Source organism: Triturus cristatus, chromosome 4_1 (genome assembly GCF_964204655.1).
Source record: "Triturus cristatus chromosome 4_1, aTriCri1.1, whole genome shotgun sequence".
NCBI lineage: Eukaryota > Metazoa > Chordata > Amphibia > Caudata > Salamandridae > Triturus > Triturus cristatus.
Window position 1 is genome coordinate 367129509 of NC_140585.1, and position 24557 is coordinate 367154065.

At 44.7% G+C, this 24557-nt stretch overlaps 1 protein-coding gene across 4 annotated transcripts in view; it reads left to right on the top strand.

Moving 5' to 3' along the window:
- Positions 1-24557, top strand: part of DNM1L (dynamin 1 like) — a 610546-nt gene that overhangs the window by 200483 nt on the left and 385506 nt on the right. For 2 of the 4 annotated variants that reach the window (XM_085652402.1, XM_085652404.1), the window contains exon 3: positions 905-943. The exons of the other annotated variants lie outside the window; for them this stretch is intronic. In XM_085652402.1, the coding sequence (XP_085508528.1) occupies positions 905-943 (39 nt within the window). The remainder of the gene's footprint in view (positions 1-904; positions 944-24557) is intronic. 4 annotated transcript variants of the gene reach the window in all.

Genomic DNA, 24557 nt, shown 5'->3' on the forward strand with positions numbered 1-24557 from the left:
GAAGAAGCACTCTCACTCACAAAATAAACCGGTCTCACTGATCTGACATTGATAGTTATTGATGTCCTACTGACATGGAATCTTTACATAATAAATGAACTGGTGAACAGTAATGCGCATGTTATAAGTACCTTCAAACCGCTTGTAGTTTGCTCCTGCCCGACTTGCCTCTTTCTAAGTTTGTCAAGAATGTTACCTGGTGAATCCTGGCTTTTGTGTCGTGTGAGTGACCATTGCACAAAGTCAAGACAACAAACAGTTTACGTCTCCAGAAAGCTGGCATATGTGCGCGCAGGCTTAGCTGTCTGGTGGCGGCACTAGGGGAAGATGCTGTGACATGGAGGGACATGCATGCCTACATGCTGGGTGACAAAGCACTGGTGAACGGGGGAGAAGGGAGGCAACAAGACCGAATTCCTTGTAATGTATCACTGATTATGATGCATATGCTTAGCAAATATACCATTACCTGTTACTGTTATACTTTAAATATTATTGATAGAGATCCATATGTAAGTGTATACCATTGATGAGCTATTTTGTGTAGCCTCTTGTTGGGCTATTTTCTAACAAAAAACAATCAAAATAATAAAAAAAAAGATTCTGTGACATGTCCTAGGCAAAGAGACCAAACTCTTGATGGGTCTAGATCCCCCTCTTTTAATTTGGCTCAACTTACCCCAGTGCCTAGTGGGAGTATCTGCGTTTCTAGGTAGGTAACCGTTGTTCTCTTGCCATCTTGTCAAACTTAAGCTATTTGTTCGCATGCAACGTTAGTACCCTATCTGCAGCTGTGTGGTGGGTGGGCAGTCTTAAAAGGCAAGTGATAACTCCAACTCTGAATGATCTAGAGAGAGTGGAATAGTCTAATTGTTTTCTTTGTACTGTTTTTCTTTGACTACAGACCCAGCCCTGTGGAAAAACTCAAGGCACCTTTCTAAAGGTTCAGTTTTCCACTTGCCTTTTCTTCCTTCTTGCTGCGTAATTTCTGCATGTCTGTAAGCCTGTGTACCTACCATACGCAAGCATCTCCCGTGCACTTCTCTCCCTAGCTTGGTTTCTTCTGACTACTTTTATCTACATTTTTGTTTTCTTTTGGCTTCACTTGTTCCATTTTACTGCTTCACATATAAGTTGGGCATCTTTTTCTGTCTTCCGATATTTGTATGTTTAATGGGACATTTCATCATTGTATTGAATATTTGTCTGTCACTAGTTCATTATGACCATTTGCAGGTAGAACATGCCATGTCTGTTATAGATTTGATCGGTCTGAGAATACCAGCACAGCCATTTGCTAGCCATCCATGCCAGAGAAACTGGATGAATCCAAAACCAGGCTGCCGGCTGTGGCTCAAAACTAGCAATAGTCCCCATGCGGTATGCCCCTTCGTTGCAAGCTAGGCTCCCTACAGTGCCTCTGCAGGTAGCCTGGGAGGCGTCCTGCTTTTATAATTTGTAATAATTGATAGCAACTGAAAACACTGGAGGGCACAATTTTGTTACACCATTTTGCTGGTCATCAATCCTGGAGGCATTGCCCCAGAATATCGATTTAAGAATATAACTGGGCCTAAATACTGTGGACCCAAATATTGTAAAGGTAAGTATATCCAGGAAGTATTGATTTACCATACTTAATTTAATAAATATGTAGCTTGATTTATATATATATATATATATATATATATATATATTACCTACTGGCGGTCGCCAGTAGGTAGTTATAGTTAGGACCACGTTTCCATAGGAAATCCGCAACATTCTATTTTGAATAACTTTGGCGCCGGTCGACGAATCCTCGCGAATTTTTCAAAATAGGTGGGGCGCTACGCTCCGCTCCTACCCTGAAAGTCTCGGGGGGATTCGTCAAGCGGGGGCTGAGATAAAAGGGGGGTCCCAAAACGCGTTTTTCCCATGCATTTTTCCATAGGACCTTTAGACAGGGCTACAGCCCGAACGGCTGAACAGAATTACTAGAAATTTGGCAGAGAGGTAGTCCTCAGGTCAAGGAAGTGCCTTTTGTAGGTTTGGTGTAAATCTGTTCAGTAGATTCTGAGAAAATAGCCTTTAAATCAATATATATATCTGAGCCAGCTTACGGTGCGCTTACGGTACGCGTACGGTGGCGTGCGCGAGCGCGATTCTGATTGGCTCTTAGATCTTAGTAAACATTCAAATCGGCCGAAACCAGGAAGCGGCAGCCGCCATTTTCTCTCTCGCACTGAGAGTGATTTTTAAAATATAAAGCCCAAAAACATGTAAAGGGCTGTTTAGACAGCTCCCACACACATAGCCATGTTGAGGGAGTCCCCAAAGATCCCCCAAGGCCAAAAACGGAATTTTTATTTTTTTGGTAATTTCGCCGATTACGCTTACCGTACGCGTACGGTAAAAAATTAAAAAAAAATTATCCACACTTTCTCCTCCCCGTGTGCAATTGGTGCCCGAAGGGCACCAATTGTGCATGGCTTATTACCAATGAGATAAACTAAAATATTAAAAAAAATAATAATAAAAAAAAAAATTATCCACACTCTCTCCACCCCGTGTGCAAATGGTGCCCGAAGGGCACCATTTGTGCATGGCTTATAAAATATACGAAAAATTAAAATATTACCTTTCAAAACGAAGTGCATCATATGTCCTCCATGTGCGCACGGTGCGCGAAGCGCATCGTGCGTACATGGCCCATCTAGCGTAACGTGGGCACGCGGTGCGCGTAGCGCACCACGTGCCCACTGTGCGTGCACGGCACTAACTGCGTAAAGTGGGTGCGCAAAGCGCACCGCGTGCTCACTGTGTGCGCACGGTGCGCGAAGCGCACCGTGCGCGCACGGAACGAACTGCGTTAAGTGGGCGCGCACGCCACGAATGGCGTAAAGTAACTTAGCATTTAAAAAACCGTACAAATTCACTGAAAAAACCATAGGTTTCACACACGTTATAGTTAGGAATTAGCATTTAAAAAACCTTGCAAATTCACTGAAAAAACCATAGGTTTCACACATGTTATAGTTAGCGGAAATTTTACTGATAAAAAACCAATGAAATTCCCCCGTTATAGTTAGTGCAGGCAACTATAACTCACGCGACCGCAATCTTCTGCTGATGACATATGTGTCTTTATGAAAAAAAAATATTTGTAATATATGTATAGCTAAAAATGTATGGAAGAAGACATGGGCAAATAAGTGTCTAAATACAGTATTAGCATCAGCAGAGGATTGCGGTCGCGTGAGTTATAGTTGCCTGCACTAACTATAACGGGGGAATTTCATTGGTTTTTTATCAGTAAAATTTCCGCTAACTATAACATGTGTGAAACCTATGGTTTTTTCAGTGAATATATATATATATATCTTCAGATGATGTAGAGGTGGAATTATGAGTTGTCAATCCATACTTATATGCACTTAACATAACATTTTGACCCAGCATGGCCAGAAACTGCAATGTCGAAGTGTGTTTTTTTTGCATCTTTGTGATAGACCTCCGAAGTTCCGCCAGGCACTTTTATTATTTATTATTCTTATTGCAACTTGTAGAGCTCATGGCTACCTCCAACGGAGGTGTCCCGGCACTAACAACAGGTGCAGAGTGGTAGTTGCTGGTGGGGATAGTTCTAAGGTAGGCCAAAAAGCCAGGTCTTCAGAGTCTTCGTAAATAAAGGTTCGGATTTGGCCTTTCGTCGGTGCTCCGGCATGGAGCTCCAAAGAGAGGCGGATTTAGGGGCGAACGATCGGCCACCAAGCCTAGCTTTTGTGAAGCGGGGGATGAGTTCCTGGTGATTCGACCTCAGAGTCCTAGTCTGATTTGTATTTAGGAAGTCTGTGCTTTAAATATTGGGGGTCAGTGTCTTTTTATTGACTGACTGTGCAGGTCTGCACACTCCCCCTCCAGTGCACAGATGTTGTCATGATGAAATCCTACCAAGTGCAGAACAGGATATACTGGAGTGCAGAGCCTCTCTGCAGGATATACTGGAGTGCAGAGTCTCTCTGATGCTGTGCAGACAATGGTTGATGTTGAGGGTTTTCTGGGCCCAGATTAGAGATGTGTAGAATGTAGCTGAAGGGGGTCGTTTTTAACACCTGGTAGACAGTTATTTCATAAACCAGGATTCCGATGAAATTCACTCAGTGCCTTCTCGGTTGCTGGAACCCAAATTTTCATGACCACGAAGAATTAAATCCTTTTCCTAGAGAATTGAAACTAGTTTATTGCTTAATTATGGAGTTTTGCACTTCACCAGACCACGCCATTAGCCACTTCACGGTGCGCTGACTACACAATGAAGAAAAAAGGAATACCTGGTGGGATTTAGAATCCAGCTAGATGCAAGGGCTGATAGATGACCCACCAATCCTTAATTAGTTTTGTTGTGGAAAGTGAGTAGTAGGAAGTCAAATTAAAGAACCCAGTTTTTGAGGTTCCACCCAGATATGTGAGTTATTATTGTTCCATTGTCTGGGCTCCTCTAACCCCAGTGATCTGACAACTTAGTTTTATGTTTTGAAGGGTCATTGATCATCAAGTCAGACTAAGCCAATTGACAGGTTTCTGGTGTGGAGGGAAGTAGGGGCTAGATCTAAGAGGTAACCTGGACATTTTCCCTAGTAGGACTTTGGTTGGCTGCAGCAAGTTTTAAATTTGATACTTGAGCCAGTGGAAGCTGTTTGAGTGATTTTAGGGCTTGCTTAAAGTGATCAACTGTGCTTAGGTTTGGGCACCTTCTGGCCACCATATTCGGCACACTAAGACAACTGTTTATGACTTTGCTGTCACCTTAAGAAAACCATCACTAGTGCCCCCATCTATTGCATTAAGTGATTGGATTAGAGGAGCAAAGTTGAATGCTAACAGTCTTGACAATAGTCTTGAATTCCAGTACATGCGTACGTTTTTTTTTCTTTCAGTTTTTTTTCTTTGTATGTGAAAATTAGGGAAATTCTAAACCTGTGGGCCACTCAAACTAGGAAAAGTAAAGGTCCCTCCATCTTCCAGACCAAACACTGTGATCTGCTTAGTCAGAGGAAGAACTTCCCTTCATCTTTTTGGCTCAAATAATCCAGACACTCTGCAACAATCTCTCTCTTCCTCATTATCTCTAAGAAAATATTTGTTTCTGATGGCTAGTTCTGCCTGCAGATTCTTCACTTTGAATATATCACTCTGCTAGAACTGTGGGCAATTCGGTTAGTGCTCAAGGCCTTCCTCCAATCCCTTTGCAGGCATTCGGTCCAGATCTTGACCGGCAATGCAATTTTGATGTGGTACATCAGCAATCTGGGTGTAGTAGGCCTGCCTGTTCTCTTTTGGTATGTGCAGAAACTCTGGTCATTGTTACACCAACTGAGGTACAGCTTCAGCTGGTGGCGTCTCGCAGATCATGAGGGCAATCTTAATCCGGAGGTTGTTCACGATCTTTCCCCAGTGGGGCTTGCCTCAGGTGGACCTTTTTGCCATTCATGAGACTGCTCACTGCTCTATTTTCTGTGCCCCCAACAGCCTTCACTGTGAGCCATGGGGGATGTTTTTCAGATGAAGTGGGACCTTCTGCTCCACTAAGCCTTTCCTGAGGAAGGATGGGTAGGGCTGAGTCCAAGTAATTGTAATCAACCCAGACTTGCCTAAATGGGTGCGGTATGCAGACCTACTGCACCTCTGCCTGTTTGCCGTTTTTTGTCTGCCGCTCAGAGTGGATCTGCTGTCCGTTTGGGGTTCCGGGGGTTCAGTTCATGCACCCTAATCTCCAGAGTCTAGACCTTCATGCGTGGAGTTTGAGCAGGCCGTCAACTACCGTTGGAGGTGGTTAATATGAGCCTTTCAGCTTGTCACTCCTCAACTAAGTAGGTGTGTTCGGGTATATGAAACAAGTTTGTATCGTGGTGTACTGGCATGGTTTAGAAACCTTGAAAGCATCTTTGGTCGATATTCTGTGGTTCTGAAATCGCCACAGTTCAAGAGTATGTCTCAGCCTTTGTATGCCTTTCAAACTAATCGTTCTTGCTCAAGACGCAGATAGTGCATAGACGTTTTAAAGGATTGACAAACCTATTCACTGGGTTTATCGATCATGCCGCAGATGGGCTTAAATCTTGTTTTGATGTTTTTAAAGGGAACTCCCTTTGGGCCCTTACAAAGTTGCCAGTTGAAACTTTTACTTTTAAAAGGTTTCTTCCATTGACTATAACGTCGGCTCACTGAGTTATTGAGCTCCAAGCTTTAAGTGTCTTCCTTTCCCTGGCAAGCTAGTTCTGTGAACTAAAGCTGCTTTTCTTCCTAAGATGGTGTGCCCTTTTCACCTGGGATTGTTGATTACCTTTCCAAGCTTTCACCCACCTTACCAAAGAGGAGGAGAGGCTCCAATGGTAGGATGCCCGACTTGTGGTAAAGTTCTACATTAGTCACCTAGGATATTAGATCTGATGACCAGCTCCTTGTCGGGTACACAGGCTGTAAGAAGGGCAAGGCGGTCTCTTCCCAGATTATCCTGTATATTACGATCTGCTATGCTCTGGTGAAGAAGGAACCACCCCAGCTAATTTGAATTCGCTCTTCCAGAGCTAAATAGTCTAGGGCAGATTTAGCTAGGGCAGTGCTGGTGGCAAACATTTGAAGCGCTGCAACATAGATGCTGAGGGGTGGATATTTCAGTTGTTTTATCCTGCAGGATTTCCTTGTATTAATTTCTTCAGACCCTCCTTTTTGGGGAATACTGCGTGGGAATCTAATCAAAGGTGAGGAATATGCAGGTAGAAGTATCCATCTGAAGAAAAAGATACTTACCTTCTATAAAGATCTGTTCAAAGCATGTGAGCCATCTAGTGTTGGGTCCGGATGTGTGCACTTCAGTCTCGAGGTAGGTAGCACGCATAGGTATTGACTCCATTGTTAGATTGTTTTTCTCGCCCATCGGATTCGTATGTGAATTGCTGCGCTCTGGTTCGGCACCGTTTCTCGGGTTCCCTTCGACACGCAATTCACTACCCTCGACAGTATTGTTGCTCGATCACATTACCCATTCTTCGCGTATCGTTTCGACTCAAAGCTCTTAGATCGGACAACTCGTGGAGGACTGTTGGGCCTACCCGCATCGGGCGTGCTAGCAGTCGATGGAACGGACTCCATTCAAGCTCTGTCACAAAGTTTCCACGCACCGACGTGCACGAAGTGTGCAACCTCTGCCTATCCCCGGAACACGTCGAACAAGACTGTGACGCTTGCCGATCGTTTCGATCCAAGAAGACGCTCCGTGACCGTCTGGCTCGACGTCACAAAATGCAACATCAAAGCGGCTCTGCACCAGACCTCTTCGGGGAAGATTCTGACTGAGAAGAATTTCAAGCTCAAGTAGCCGAATAAGAAGCAGAGCATATCTCCGAGGCTGACTCCGACATGGAAGAACAGGAGCAAGTTACACCGGATCAGCGTACCGTGAGTACAGAAACCCCCTTGCCCCTGCACTACAATAAGAAAAAGGCTCTGGTCCCTCCTCTGCCCTAGGGCCAAGGTCGTCACCAAGAAAGTTTCGGATCCCCCACCATAGGGCCCGGCGGCTAAACACAAGGAAAAGCCTTCCGGCTCGGGTCAACCCCATGCCTGTGCCGAGCCGAAAACTTTGGCATCGAAACCAAAACATGTCTTGGTGACCATTTCCTCGCTACTGAAGAGTAAATCTTCGTAGCCGAGAACTTCGTAGCCGAATGTTTCGATGCCGAAAGCGGCGCCCAAAGAGAAAAAGACTCCATCAAAAGAGCCTTGTTTCGACGTTCCGCCTCGGGATCCAAAACGAAAGGAACTAGACATATTTATGCCAAATTGCCAGAGAAGAGGAACATGGGCCTACAGGAGGACTACCACAGTCCTTTAAAGAGAAAGAATGTGGGTACTAACCCTTCTCCACCTTACATTCCAACTCCTTCACCCACTGATCCAAATTTGCTCATCACACCCACAAATTATTCACCACCACTGTCACCTAATCCACAGGATGGAGGGCATGGGAATGAGGATAGGCCAAAGGACATTAATGACCCATGGGAGGACTATGACGCTGATCTGAACACTGATTATGATCCGGATCTTTATCCTTCCAAACCCTCACCACCCGACGACAAGATAGGATACGTAGAGCTACTTAACACGGCTGCTCATTATCATGGTGTGGAGTTGCACAAAGAGGCTCTTGAAGAGGATTTCTTGTTCTAAACCGTAAGTTCCTCTCAGAGAGCTACTCACACATTACCAATGCTCAAAGGGATGCTTAAGCATACAGACAAGATCTTTAAAGATCCTGTTAGGGCAAGAATTATTACCGTTAAAAAACGAATTTCCTTTCGATGAAAGGCAGATTCAATTTGCCACACTCATCTCATCATTCATACTACACACAATCTTTACATTTTACACAGGTGAAGCACTTATTGATAATAAAATCATGTAAGTTTATTCTGCTATTTGTTCAATCAAATGACCTTAAACAATTTCACAAATGCATTTATAATACACAATTATTATGTAGAATATAAAAACAATTTAAAAAACAACTATACATATAAAATAAAAAGGAGAGAATAAAAAGACAATACACTATGTCATTCCTGTGTTAATCAGGCTTGATTCGTAGCCAGCATATAGCACGAGTATAGTTTTTCCTGTCTATAGTTTGGTACTAACTCCTGCCCAATTTAACATCACTTAGTTATGCGTCGACGCGTTTCGGTGGTGTATTTTATTTGGACCACCTTCTTCAGGACACTGAGTTTATTCTCCTTATATCATATAGTTAAAACCATCTGTTACATGTCAGAGCTATAAACAAATAAGACAATAAACAAGTAAACATATGCATCCATCTATATCAATTCTATACTGCATCATTACTTTTCTTTATGTAACACCCTCTTAATCATCTTTCACATCAAGCTTGTTTATCCATATATTACCTACTGGCGGTCGCCAGTAGGTAGTTATAGTTAGGACCACGTTTCCATAGGAAAACCTCAACATTCTATTTTGAATAACTTTGGCGCCGGTCGACGAATCCTCGCGAATTTCTCAAAATAGGTGGGGCGCTACGCTCCGCTCCTACCCTGAAAGTCTCGGGGGGGATCTGTCAAGCGGGGGCTGAGATAAAAGGGGGGTCCCAAAACGCGTTTTTCCCATGCATTTTTCCATAGGACCTTTAGAACGAGCTACAGCCCGAACGGCTGAACAGAATTACTCAAAATTTGGCAGAGAGGTAGTCCCTAGGTCAAGGAAGTGCCTTTTGTAGGTTTGGTGTAAATCTGTTCAGTAGATTCTGAGAAAATAGCCTTTGAATCAATATATATATCTGTAAGCGCGCAGAGTGCGCGCTGGGTGCGCGCACCTTGCCGTGCGCGAGCGCAATTCTGATTGGTTGTTAGATCTTAGTAAACATTCGAATCGGTGGAAGTCAGGAAGCGGCGGCCGCCATTTTGGCTATCGCATAAAGAGGGGGTGATAAACAAAGGGGGAGCACTTGAAAAGGGGGCAGAGTGGGTAGAAATAGACCCAGTAGGCATTGTAAGGGGGTCAAAGTAGGACCTTGTAGGGCAAAAAAAAAGAATAATATTTTGTAAACAAATATCGCCGAGTGCGCGCACCCTGCGCGCACCCGGAAAAAAAAAATAATAAAAGAAATTTAAAAAAAATTGCATTTAAGTGTTTAGATATAAGGTGGCTCTAAAAAGAGCCCTTGTGTTTATTGTTTGTTTTTCGGTACCTACAAGTAAGTACCGACGCAGAGTCTGAGGTTCAAGAGGAAGACTCTGTTCCCTTCATCATTGAAGTGCACACCATCTCCTCTATAAATGTCTTGCATGTCGTAACGCAAGTTGTTGTGGTAAATGGAACCCATACCATAGTCTCTGAGGAAAGCAGAAATAGATTTGTTGACGTGCTTCCTTGCTTTGTCAATCTGCGGACAAAATTGGTTGGACCAGTTCCACTTTTGCCTTTGGCATATGTTAGAATATACAAAGGCAGTTTGTGGAAAAAGCGACATCAATTGCACAAAGGTGTCCTTAATAAGCATTTCCAAACCTACCCCAGTTAAAGTGCCTAGATCATTACCACCACAGTGCACAATAATAAGGTTAGGCTGTGGGAGATGTTGAAAGGTTTTCACCAAAGGCATTAATTGGTGCCACTTTAACCCTCTCTGACCAATCCACTTGATGTCTACATTTGGCAAAGCAAGGTCTCTCACCATACCTCTTTTCTCTGCAAATTTTTCACTCCAGAAGACATAGCTGTGTCCTACAATCCACACTGTGAACATCTTCAAAGGAGATCTGGATGCACTCAGGAGGTGTAATTCAGTAGAATGGTAAAAAGAAATGAAAGACAGTTTGGAAATGGAGGCATACATATTTTTTATAAAAAAAAAAAAGAACTGATTGGCTGTTTCATACCATTCTACACTAAAAACTAGGCTATGTGTAAAATAATAGAAGCATGTTTTGTATTGGTTCAGAAAAATGTGTTACCAAAGAACAGTACTATGGATTTGCTGTAAGGTTTGAAAAGTCAAGCACTCTTGCTCTGTGGAATTGAAACATTGTGTGGCGAACTTCTGACCTAACTCCACACAGCAGTGTTCCATGAGCTGTTGCTATGGTAGCAGGCAGAAGTCAAGTTGGGGGAAGGGAACTAGGCAGAAGTGAAGTAGGGGGAAGGGTACTTTTGGAAAAGGGTTGGTTTTCAAGCAATAGAAATGTGTGATTACATTTGAAAAAAAGGGGGAAGCAGTGAGATTTGAAATTAACATGTATATGTGTGGAAAAATAGAGGGAAAGATTGCCATTATCTGGTTCTGCTGAGTGGAGAGAGGTGTAGAGAACAGAGGTCCTGGCTCTGATAATGTGCTGTGGGGTTTTGAGGTTTCAGTCTGTAATGCAAATACATTCAGCATCACTAAGGCTGGTTGCCCTTGCTGGAGTGTAGGCAGTCACCCAGCATACACATGGTTTGTGGTCTGAAAAAGCAGTCTGGACATGTGCATTTAAAAAAATCTGAAAAGTGGATTCATAATGTGTCAGTCTGTAAAAGTGATTTTCACTTGCCAACAAAAAAGAGCAGTAAGTGTGCATTCAAATTGGCAAAGATTTTTCGTTTTGTGACTAATGTGAAAACATGACTCTGTGTGCAAATAGGAATTACAGGAAGAGATTTGTTGCGTTTTGCTCTGGTGATTTCACAGTTGCATTAGTAGGAAAAAGGGGGAGTCTCTCAAAAAAAAAAAAAAAAAAAAAAAACCTTGGGTGCGCGCAGGGTGCGCGCACCTCAAAAAAATTTTTAAAAAAATTTTCAAAAAAAAAATTTGTTTGGTTAAGTTTATAAGTGCCTCTTAAAAGAGCCCTTGAGTTAATGGAGGGAAACAGGAAGAGAAAAACGCAAAAAAAGAAAAAACATCTATGGCCTAGTGCATGAATGCGCATCAAATTTTCTCTGAAGGAGATCAAGACTGGTCTCCCCCACAGAAATAAGAGAACCGCAATCAGTGCACCGTGTAGACAACCTCGCCAAACAAGGTGGACCAACAAGAGGTAAAGAAACAGGTGAAGGCACCATCGCAGCTGAAGTGCTCCCCTGAGCTGCCGAAGATGTGCTCGGCTGAGCTGCTGCTGATGTCGTCGGCTGAGCAGGTGGAGGGTTTTCTCCAGAAGCTCGACGATAAGATGCTGGGTGCATTTTGTAAACATGTCTCAACATAGTGTGAATGCTAAAAGAATATTTCTTGTTAGGATTCCCACGAGATAAGACTTTTTTACAAAGTACACATGTAACTTTTGGTGCATTTACCTTTTTCTCATTCTCAGGAAAAGTAAAAAACTGCCATACAAAGCTGTCTTTCTGCTTCCTGTTCCTCTGCCTCTCAAGAGTGTCCTGGTCACTGTCTGAAGTAGGTTGCTGTTCAGCCATTGTCTCTCAACAACAGAATAGCTCCTTCTCCAAAGGAATCAGAACTAATAATGAGGGGAGTAGGTGTGGTTTGGGAAGAATCTGGAACAGAAAGTACTTCAAACCAATCATAAGTGATGATTCTTGATCACATGACTTGCCATGAGGGGATTGGGTGTGGTATTGAAACAATTAGAAACTGAAAGTAATGATAACCAATAAGAAATGTTGTTTTATTATGTATAAACCCGAGGTGCGCGCACTGCGCAAGCTCCGTGCGCGCACCCCGTGATGACGTATGCGCGAACGCGTAAACGCGCAGGTGCATACGTCATATACGCGCACCTAGCGCGCATACGTTTAACACGCGTATACGCGACCGTTATTGCGTGTAATTTTAGCGTATGCGGAAGTAAACCGCGTCGAGGGCGTAGGACGCATGCGTACGTACGTACGCATACGTACTGGGTGCGCGCTCCCAGCGCGCACCAATAAGTATATTTGCGTACGTAAATAACGTACGCCGGAATTCATAAAAAACATACGAAATAGTACTAGGTGCGCGCTCAGAGCGCGCACCCCAAGAATTTATAAATAAAAAAAAAAAAAAAAAAAAGAGGACATTAAATAATTAAAAAAATTATAAAAAAAACAAAAAACAAATTGAATTATTTAAAAAAATATTTAAAAAAAAAATACAGATAATATATAAATGAATATAAAGTAATTTTATTTAAATAAAAAAAAATATCTTTAATTAAAAATACATAACTTAGCATATAAAAAACCATACAAATTCTCAGAAAAAAACATAGGTTTCAAAAACGAAATATTTAGGGATTAGCATTTAAAAAACCTTGCAAATTCACTGAAAAAACCATAGGTTTCACACACGTTATAGTTAGGAATTAGCATTTAAAAAACCTTGCAAATTCACTGAAAAAACCATGGGTTTCACACACGTTATAGTTAGGAATTAGCATTTAAAAAACCTTAGAAATTCAGTGAAAAAACCATAGGTTTCACACATGTTATAGTTAGCTGGACATTTTACTCGTAAAAAACCAATGAAATTGCCCCGTTATAGTTAGCTGAACTAACTATAACTCGCACGCGCCCGCAATGCACTGCTGATGACGTCACATATTACATCACTCATGACATGGTCAGTGACATCACTCATGACATCACTGATGACATCTCAAATGACATCACTGATGACATCATCCTTGTGATAGAGTGGCAGACCTCCTCTCACCCTAATATAACCTTTGATACACACATTCAATAATAGAGACTAAAATTTTTAAAACAATGGACATACCAATACCAGTTACAACAACCTCTTCAGTAATTCTAAGATTCACATACACATTCACTCATTCACCAACAGTCCTATACAGTCACTCATACATGTACTCACTCATCATATGTACTCATACACCTATACATCCAGTTACACAATGCCACTCATCCATAGAGTTACTCACACACATAGTCACTCATGCTAATAAAGAATCAAACATACTTTTACTTGCATATACAGTTATACACACACCACCACACTTACTTCTACGGAAACTTACACATACTTAGTCTTTTAAACAATCACTTATAGAAACACATACTTATTCATACAGGAACTCTTTCAATCTCTCACTCTCACATATACTCACTTATATACACCAATAGTCACATATACTAGTTTAAAACGTATGTAGTTACTCATAAAGACACTATTGAGACAGTCATTCACTCACTAACACACCCATACACACACTCATCCACCCATACAGTCCTGCACACATGCTGTCTTCAACACATACAAACAGTGAGTGACTCATTCATGCACCTATGCACTACATAATACCCCCCACCGAACCATGCAGACACTCAGACTGACACTCAAAAAACCAACTAATAACCTATATAGACTCCCATGTAGCTACTCACCAACCCATGCAGCCACTTATACACAAAGTGAGAGACTGATACAGATATTTACATATTTAAACATTACTCACTAAGCCATGTATTCACTATGATACACTTAATCAGTCAGTTACACAATCAATTTTTCAAAAACAAATCATCCATTTAGACACTTATATACCCATTTATTCTTCCATCGACCTTGAGATATACATATATAAAACATATTTAATTTTCAGAAAAACACACATTCACTGGATGATGTCATCAGTGATGTCATGAGTGATGTCACTGACCATGTCATGAGTGATGTAATATGTGACGTCATCAGCAGTGCATTGCGGGCGCGTGCGAGTTATAGTTAGCTGAACTAACTATAACGGGGCAATTTCATTGGTTTTTTACGAGTAAAATGTCCAGCTAACTATAACATGTGTGAAACCTATGGTTTTTTCACTGAATTTCTAAGGTTTTTTAAATGCTAATTCCTAACTATAACGTGTGTGAAACCCATGGTTTTTTCAGTGAATATATATATATATATATATATATATATATATATATATATATATATATATATACACACAACATAATCTTATATACTTTTCTTATTATAACATTTATAATCCATAAGTGCTTCAATCCCCACTGTCACAAATCATCAATTCATTTAATCATGCTCACGTTCTTTTCATTGAATCATAGCTAATTATAATTATCTGAAAGAAACACGTTAGTTAGATTCCTCACCTTAGAATATCCCCAGGCGTCAGACTGGATCCGGAAGATTTTTCGTCCGCAATACCCCTTGCGCGTCGCTAGGCGTCGTCTGCGGCTCCGCGTCCATCGTCGGCGTCGTGCACCGGAATGACGACGACGCAGTACTTAGACGCCGCCCTCGCGCGCTGACGTCAGTTCTTCTTTTTTCCACGCCAGTAAGCGCAGATCTGGGAGAGCTACCCCTTTAGTCACTTTTTGACTAACTTTTTCGATCCTTTTTGATCTTGTCTCGACTCCGGTAGGATGCCTGGTTTTAAAGCCTGTGCTGACTGTAGCCGCTTGATGTCGGTTACGGACCATCACCGCCGGTGTCTTTACTGCTTGGGCCTCGACCACGACGCGGAGTCGTGTTCGGACTGCAAGGCCCTGACCTCGAAGGCTAGACGGGAGCGGTCCCGTAAGCTTCTCGAGATTCGCCACTCGGCTCCGCGCCCCTCTCGATCCCGGTCCAGGAGGAGGTCCAAGGATCGGTCGCGGAGCCGCAGCCGACGTCATCATCGGTCGTCGGGATCCAAGTCTTCGGGTAAGTCGAAGCACTCCAAGAAGTCCAAGAGGGGACACCGCTCTTCGGACTCACCTCGCCGGTCGCGCGACTCGGCCGAGGGTCAGGGTGGTTCCACCCCCGCGGCTCTGGCGGTGCCGCAGGCGCCGCGCATGTCCCCATACCCACCGGTCCCTGGGACTGACGCGACGCCGGCGGAAGTCAGTGCCTTCCTCTCGGCCATGAGGAACCTGGCTCCGCCGTCGACGCCCGCTGGCGCGCCTTCGGGCCCCGCGGACCCGACTGGGCAACCTTGCCTGCCGGCGGCTCCGGCCCAGGCGCCGTTGACGGCTCCGGCCTCGACGCCGCAAGCGCCCGAGGGACCCGTTCCCGAGTCCCCGCCGACGCCGGTCGACATCGTCACGCCACCACCACCGGCGTCGACACCGGTACCACCTCCGACGCCGACTCCGCTCGGCGTCGAGCCCCGGTTCAGCCCGGCGCCGATACGGCGTCGATGGACGCCGCATTCGGCGCCGCTGGAGACACATTTTGTCTATCGCCCGGCTCCGATCCTTCCTCCTGCATACCAGGAATCGGATGATGGGGACAACTGGGAGGGATCCGAGGATCCTATGGCCGCTCAGGCTCAACTGTCACAGGATTGGGCAGATGAACTGGAGGAGGCCAGTGGCCTGGATACCTCTCCGGACACTGGATTCATCTCTCCTCCGACGAGGGTGCTGCTTTCTCTGTGGTGCTGCGCAAGGCGGCCGCAGCCCTTGGGCTCGAGCTACCTTCCGTGGCTGTGAGGACTAACGTCCTCACTGAGGTGCTTCAGTCTGCAGCAAGCTCCACTGAGCCTCTGCTGCAATTCAATGAGGCCCTCATTGACGTTCTGCAGGGCACCTGGTCCAAGCCCTCCACAGTTCCTCCTGTGGACAGGAACGTCGCCAGGCGCCACCGCCCTGCTCCGGGCGACCCCAGTTTTCTGTCCCAACACCCTATCCCCGAGAGCCTGGTTATCCAGGCCTCTACCTCCCAATCCTCCTTCCCGACTGCTCCGCCGGACCGGGATTCCAAGAGACTGGAACAGTTTGGCAAAAAGCTGTTCTCCTCCCTTAGTTTGGGCCTGCGGTCTTTGAACACCGCCTGTCTCTTGGACCGTTATTCCCACTCTGTGGGATACGGTGGAGGACGTGCTGCCCCTGTGTCCGGAGGAGGTCCAGACACGACTTACCCAGGCTCTGGCCGATGGGAGGGATGCAGCACGGCATGCTATCCGCTGTGGGCTTGACACTACGGACTCGCTGGATAGGGCGATTTCTACCACGGTGGCGCTTAGACGTCACACCTGGCTGCAGTCCACGTCCTTTTCGGGTGATGTCCAGAGCACTCTCATGGACATGCCCTTTGATGGCACTCGCCTTTTTGGTGAGAAAGCGGATAGTGCGCTGAATCGCTTTAAGGACTCCCGGGCTACGGCCAAGTCCTTGGGCCTCTCGGCCCCGCGGTCGCAAACTTCCGCTTTTCGCCCCTTTCGTGGCCAAGGAAGGGGTGCCTCCTCATGTACGCCTAGCCACCAGCCGCAGAACCAACCTGCGCGCGGAAGTGGTTTCCGCCGAGGCGGTTCTGGAGGACGACGAGGTCAGCCCACATCCACCCCGGCAGCATCCGCCTCAAAGCGTTCCTAGTCCGAGCTTTCAGGCCCATTCCACGCCAGTGGGCGGCAGAGTTCGCCATCACCTGCTCCACTGGCGGTCCATCACATCGGACAGGTGGGTGCTGCAAATCGTCCGAAGGGGCTACTCCCTCCCCTTCGAGACGACCCCTCCAGCCATGCCACCGCAGCACCACCGTATCTCGGGGGATCATTTGAATCTTCTCCACGAGGAAGTTTCGGCCCTCTTGGCCAAGGGGGCCGTCGAGCGCGTTCCGAGCCCAGAAGTAGGTCGTGGTTGTTATTCCCACTACTTTCTGGTTCCCAAGAAGGGCAAAGGGGGCCTACGCCCTATCTTGGACCTCCGTAACGTCAATGCCTTCCTCCGGAAGGAAAGGTTCAAGATGTTAACTTTGGCTCAGGTTCTAGCTGCCCTAGACCCTGGAGACTGGATGGTAGCGTTGGACTGGCAGGACGCATATTTCCACATCCCCGTCCTGCCGGCCCACCGGCGTTACCTGCGGTTCACGGTGGGCCAAGAGCACTTTCAGTTTACCGTGCTCCCCTTCGGCCTCACCAGTGCCCCTCGGGTGTTCACGAAAGTGATGGCGGTGGTCGCAGCTCATCTGCGCAGATCAGGGGTTCCAGTCTTCCCCTATCTTGACGACTGGTTGTTGAAGGCGGGCTCGCCCCAGACAGTCGTCTCCCACCTCCAGACTACGGCGGATCTCCTGCATTTGCTGGGATTTTCCATCAACGTGCTGAAGTCACACTTGAGTCCCTCTCAGAAGCTCCTCTTCATCGGAGCGGTTCTCGATTCGGCGCAGTTCCGGGTCTATCTGCCGGAACAGCGGGTCCGGGATATTCAGGCCCTGATTCCCATCTTTCGGCCTCTATCCTGGGTTTCGGTCAGGCTAGTGTTGCGGCTTCTGGGGCTGATGGCCTCCTGCATCCTACTAGTGCATCACGCCAGGCGGCGCATGCGGGCTCTGCAGTGGGACCTGAAGTTTCAGTGGGCCCAGCATCACGGCAACCTGTCCGACCATGTCTTGATCTCGGAGGGCACTGCACGGCAGTTGCAGTGGTGGCTCACGGACCGCGATTGGGTCAAGGGCAAGAGCCTCTCCCTTCCCCAACCGGAGCATGTCGTAGTGGCGGATGCGTCCCTCCTGGGATGCGGTGGCCATATGGGAGAGGCGGAGATCAGAGGCCTCTGGTCTCCGGCGGAGTCTCGTCTCCACATCAACCTGTTGGAGTTGAGAGCGATCCGACTTGCACTGAAAGCCTTTCTTCCCTCTGTCCGGTGAAGTGTCGTGCAGGTGTTCACAGACAACACCACCGCCATGTGGTATTGCAACAAACAGGGCGGGGTGGGGTCGTGGACCCTTTGTCAGGAGGCTCTGCGCCTCTGGACGTGGCTGGAACACCAGGGCGTCACCCTGGTGGTTCAACATCTGGCGGGCTCTCTGAACGCCAGAGCAGACGAACTCAGCCGCCGGTGCATGATGGATCACGAATGGCGTCTGAACTCCGAAGTGGCGCAAGGTCTCTTTCAGCAGTGGGGAGAGCCTTGGTTAGATCTATTCGCCACCGAAGAGAACGCGCAATGTCAGCAGTTCTGCGCGTTGGAATTTCCAAGGCGGCACTCGCTCGGCGACGCTTTTCGTCACGAGTGGAGTTGCGGTCTGTTGTACGCCTTTCCGCCTATACCACTTCTGCCCAGAGTGCTGAAGAAGATCAGGCACGACCTGGCCCAAGTCATCTTGGTGGCTCCGGATTGGGCACGAAGGTACTGGTATCCCGAGCTACTCAGTATGTTGACCGATCCTCCGATACATCTGCCCCTTCGGGAGGATCTTCTGTCGCAGCAGCAGGGGACGGTCCTCCACCCGAACCTGTCCAGCCTCCACCTCCATGCGTGGAGATTGAGCGGCGGCAGTTGATGCCATTTGACTTGCCTCCTGAAGTCTGTGGTATCATTCTGGCAGCCAGGCGTCCCTCCACAAAGACGGTATACGCCTGCCGGTGGAACAAATTTATGGCATGGTGCACAGCAAAGGCTGTGGATCCCCTTTCCGCCCCTCTTTCTGAGGTTCTCCTCTTTCTTCTTTCTTTGGCCCGGCAGGGCTCTGCCCTGGGCACCCTGAAAGCTTATCTTGCTGCCATCTCTGCCTTCTTGCGGCTTCCTGATCAGCCTTCTCTTTTCAAGTCCCCTGTAGTTACACGCTTTCTAAAAGGCATTACTCACACGTTCCCTCCTGTCCCTTTTGTAATGCCTCAGTGGGACTTGAATCTTGTTCTCACATTTCTAATGTGTGCTCCCTTTGAGCCTCTTCATAATTGTCCTCTTCGTCTGCTGACGCTTAAGACTGCTTTTCTGGTAGCCATCACCTCGGCTAGACGGGTGATTGAGCTCCAGGCTTTATCTTCAAAGCCTCCTTTTCTCTCTGTTCATCCGGACAAGGTTGTCCTTCGGCCTCGTCCCTCCTTTCTTCCGAAAGTGGTGACTCCATTTCATCTTGGGCAGTCTGTCACCTTGCCCACCTTCTTTCCGCATCCTTCCAAAGAGGAAGAGAGGCTCCACCGTCTGGACCCAAAACGTGCGCTCTCCTATTATCTGGACCGCACAAAGCAGTTCCGGGTGGACGACCAACTTTTCGTTGGATACGTGGGTGCTAAGAAGGGGAAAGCTGTGCACAAACAGACCATCTCTCGGTGGGTCGTTTTGTGCATCAAAATTTGTTATTCCTTGGCAAAAAAGGACCCTCCTGTTGGGCTGCGCGCCCATCCTACTCGGGCCACAGCGGCTACTACTGCTTTGGGACGGGGTGTCCCTTTGCAGGACATCTGTCAGGCGGCGACGTGGGCTTCGCTACACACGTTTGCCAGACATTATTGCCTTGACAGCCAAGTCCGGAGGGATGGCTTCTTTGGCCGTTCTGTCCTCCAGGACTTTCTGGTGTGATCTTGGTTCGCAGACCCACCACCGGGGATGGTATTGCTTGGGTATCTATTCTAAGGTGAGGAATCTAACTAACGTGTTTCTTTCAGATGAACAAGTTACTTACCTTCGGTAACGATGTATCTGTAAGAAACATTAGTTAGATTCCTCACCGACCCACCCATCCTCTCCGTTCTGCGAACTGACATCTAGGGTTAAGGTTATCCTTTTCAGGCCCCTAGATTTTATTTTTGGCACCAGTGTCGGTCTTTGCATGGCTCTGTGTTCCTGGCGCGGAAAGCTATGTACAAGAACTGACGTCAGCGCGCGAGGGCGGCGTCTAAGTACTCCGTCATTCCGGCGCACGACGCCGACGACGGACGCGGAGCCGCAGACGACGCCTAGCGACGCGCAAGGGGTATTGCTGACGAAAAATCTTCCGGATCCAGTCTGACGCCTGGGGATATTCTAAGGTGAGGAATCTAACTAACTAATGTTTCTTACAGATACATCGTTACCGAAGGTAAGTAACTTGTTCTACACTCACCGGTGCAAACCTGCACTCGGAGATTAGTTTTATGACTTCTCCCACTGGTCATCAACAATTTTAGGGCAGATTTCCTTAATTTTTCTTCAAAGTAGAGGACATATATCACTTCTATTACTGTCTCGTTCTCTCATCATCACGAGCCTTTATAGCAAAAGCGTCAATTTGTTTTTTATTTATTTAAATATAGACATCATTTACCTTTCCAGTCTCTATATAGAATTCTTTATGGATCTGGTGTTCTTATTTGATCAAAAAAGAACTATAATTGTTTGCTTTCAGTTAATTAATCATCATCTATAGAGAATAAATACTCCACCTTCTATTTGTAAGTATTTGCTCGTGGCCCTCTTACCTATGGCCCAATTCAATGGGCTGTATCAATTCAGCAATATCTCAGGAAAACCAATCATTTCTTGTTAAACGTTTTCAATGGTGACTCTCGGTTCTATCTCTCAATCAGATGCCTCGTTCGTGGCTGTAAAACATGTGTGTATTTTTATGTATTTCAATTACTCATTATTTTTATGTCATTTTCTTTTATTTGCCATATATCTTTTTAACATATAAAGTCTAATCTCTATATTTAGGCCTTTAGACATATCTCTATTGCCTCTCTTCGGTATTTCTAAGCCTACCCTAATCCTAAATAAACACCTCTATGTATCGTATTACAAATGTTATCTCACTCGAGGCTGATGAGTTCTCACAAACATAACCTCGTCCATATTGATATGCCATCGCACCTCAACAAGCAGTGTGGTGCCTCCACATAGTTGTTCATTGCGAGCCTTACTGATTGGGGCCATAACTCTTGTTCAGACTATGTATATCACCGCTGCATACTGATATCTTACCTGCCCTTATTGAGCGTCACCTAAATTCACTACGTTACTACCTGCATCTTTCTACTACCTTCTTCGCTGCTACGATAATCTTGATATTGAGCCGATACTTGATATGCTCATATATTCACTACATATTTCAATCACCGCAATTGTTTGCATACCTCGCTAAGCTTGATCTGTTTCCAGCGTTCTAACCCTAAACCTCATAAAGCCAGAGTCTTACTCTCTGTTAGCAACTGCCATACTCAAGCTCACGTCTCACCTCTATTCCGACGACCCGGGCATTCCGTTGGAGTTCATCACAGTCGGTTCTCGTATACGTTCCACCTCTATTTAAGTTTATTACGTCCTATGTCACGTCGCTAATATTTCTCCCTATGATGACGTATAATTGTGGCGACTTCGAAGACGAACTTGATTGTTTCCGCTTTTTTGCGGAAAAACACTAAATAAAACTTTATTGCGATGTGCCTATCTACAGGATATTACAATTATCTTCACCATATTGATTCTTATTTGTCCCCAACTCAAATATTGATCTTTTAACTGTTTTGGTTGAAAAAAAATGTTTTTCCTTTTCGATTCATAAATGACATCTATTTTATTTGTCATCTATTACATCCTTATGTGTTCCAAACTTTCCAATGAATATTAACATCAATTCCTTCGCTATTGTGGTGCACTATTGCCATCTTTAATTATGAGTCCACTATCCTCGTCTTTAATTGCGAGTCCTTACCATTATATAGAGAGACCCGATATTACTATTTCGGTTATTTTCCAAGCTTTACCGTATTTACAGCTATATGCGGACTCTTTAAATCTGTTCAGTAGGTCATCATATGTTACTATACTAGTGCAAATATGTCTTATTGTTTCTGCTTCTATAAACATATGCAACTATACGTTGGTACCTAGTTATCATGTCTCCACTATATATTTCTTTTAATCGAGTTCATTATAAATTTCTGTTATCATAGTCAAGACAACAATTTTATCTTGAGTATTTGATATCAGTATATGCCTAAATACAATATTCTTTATGATGTGAGCACTATCTCCTAGATATTTTTAACGTTAATCCTTATCTACATCCTCCTCACTCCTTAATGTTTTGTTATACAGATATTTGAACAATCTCATTTTACGTTACAATTCGAATCCAATCTTCCTTAGTGTTCAATCCTCTATCGTGTCTAATGTTGAAATGTACCACGGTTCTCTGTTCTTTCTCTTTTTTTCAGGGTTACCACCTCTTTTACCTGTAGTTATTTTTTCCGCTATAAACCATTCAAATTCCGAGTATCCAAGTTTTACATCGCTATAGTGTTCAACTAAAGGGGCATTATGTTTACCGGTTTTCAAAGCCGATCTGTGTTCAATCAGTCGGAGTCTTAATTCACGACTGGTCTCCCCGACATAAGCCAGATTACAAGGACAGCATAAAATGTACACCACATTACTACTCCTGCAGTTATTCAAACTTTTTGATTTAATCGTGTATCCATTATAGGTGAAGCTTTTTGTTACTATAAAATTGTCACATACTGAGCAATTGCTGCATTTGTTGTTTCCTAAGGCTATACTACCAGTTAGAGTACTTTGTCTCATAACATTCGTATCTCTATATGTTTGTACTAGATTTTTGCGTATATTGTCATTCCGTTTCAACGCAAATAGAGGTCTAGGTAGTTTCACCTCTTCACCCTCATTCAGGATATTCCAACTAGAAGTAATAGCATTTTTCAGCCTGTTAGCTATGTTCGAGTACTGACTCACAAACACTAACTTGTTCCTAGTAGCTTCTTTTTTCTTTTGTTTTTCACTTATATCTGGATTTAACATACTGTCCCTATTATAGAACCGGGCTCGTTTGAATGAATGTCTAATAAGTTTCTTAGGGTAACCTCTATCAGACAGTTTCTTCTTTAGGTTTTCAGAATGCTTATAAAAATCATCAAGATCTGAACAGTTTCTTCGCAATCCAAAACTGCCCAAATGGTATGTTGTCTCTTTGTGTTCGGGGATGATAACTCTTATAGTGGAGTAACATGTTCTTATCTGTAGGTTTAGTGAATAACTACACAGAAAGAACTCCCTCTACATTCTTAATAGTGATATCCAAAAAGTTCACCGCATTGCTGTTATACGATTCAGTGAACCTTAAATTGGGGTCGCCTAGATTCAACCACTCTAAAAACTGTTGGAGAATAGATTCCTCACCCTCCCAGATAAAGAAAATGTCATCAATGAAGCGGCGCCACATTAAGATGTTCTCGAAAAAGGGCGCCGCCTCATTGAATACATGCCGCTCCTCAAAATTCCCAACATACAGGCATGCCAGGCTGGGCGCACCTGTTGCTCCCATGCTGGTCCCTTTACACTGAAGGGAGAGATCTTCCAGGAATAGAAACATGTTGTTTTTCAACACTAGGGTGATACATTCCATAACAAATTCTTTATTAGCGCCCCTCAGGTCATTCTCATTCAATGTTTCTCTAATAACCTTTATAGTATCGCCTTGAGGTATATTAGTATATAAAGCCTCTATATTGAGGGTCACCAGGGTTGTTCATAGAAAATAAAAAAAAAATAGAACTATGGACACATATTGCAAATCGATGCAGTAGAGATTGGATTCTACTGATAATAGAAACTGCATAAGAGATGGTGATTGTAGAGAGACAAGAATTAGAGACACTAGAACAGGCATTGAAAGATGTCAGCAGTAGAGGATGCCAAAAAAAGATTAGAGGAACTGAATCATGAAGTTGATGGATACAGAGAATATCTGATAAATAAAACTATTACATTTAAAAAGGATATTAATAAATTTAACTTAGAATTAGTGTATCCATACACTCGTAAAGATTATTTTGAGCAACCAAGACAACAAAGATTAGAAAGAACATATGAGCAAAGACCTATATATTCACGAGGTGGACAGAAAGAGTGACCTTCTCAGATACATCAGGATCAAGTAGTGAGGAGGAAACTCACTCCAATAGTGAAAATGCAGGACCAGCTTATAATGGGCCGTATAATGATTTTCTAGATCAGCGCCCAAGGAGGGGGCAAAGAGCAAATCAAAATCCAAATCAGAATCAGGGCAGAGGTCAATACCAACGTCCCCAACCCCAGGAATATCTCAACACAAGGAACAAGAAATATTGGAGGTAGAGAAAATTGGTGATAATAAGTTTCCCATAATAAATTTATCTACACGTACGTTGACTAAAACGGAGCTAGAAGTTTTAGAGAAGGGACTCACGTTTGCTCCCACAGCCACGGTTAATAAATTCACTCTAGAGAAGGATTTAAAAGCCTTTTTTCGTAAGATAAGATTAGCGAGATTCTTTGAGGGGAAAGATTATAGTGGCCCAGAAAATGTGTCAGGGTTGAAAGAGAAATCGACATTCCCCCCCCATGATTTCGCA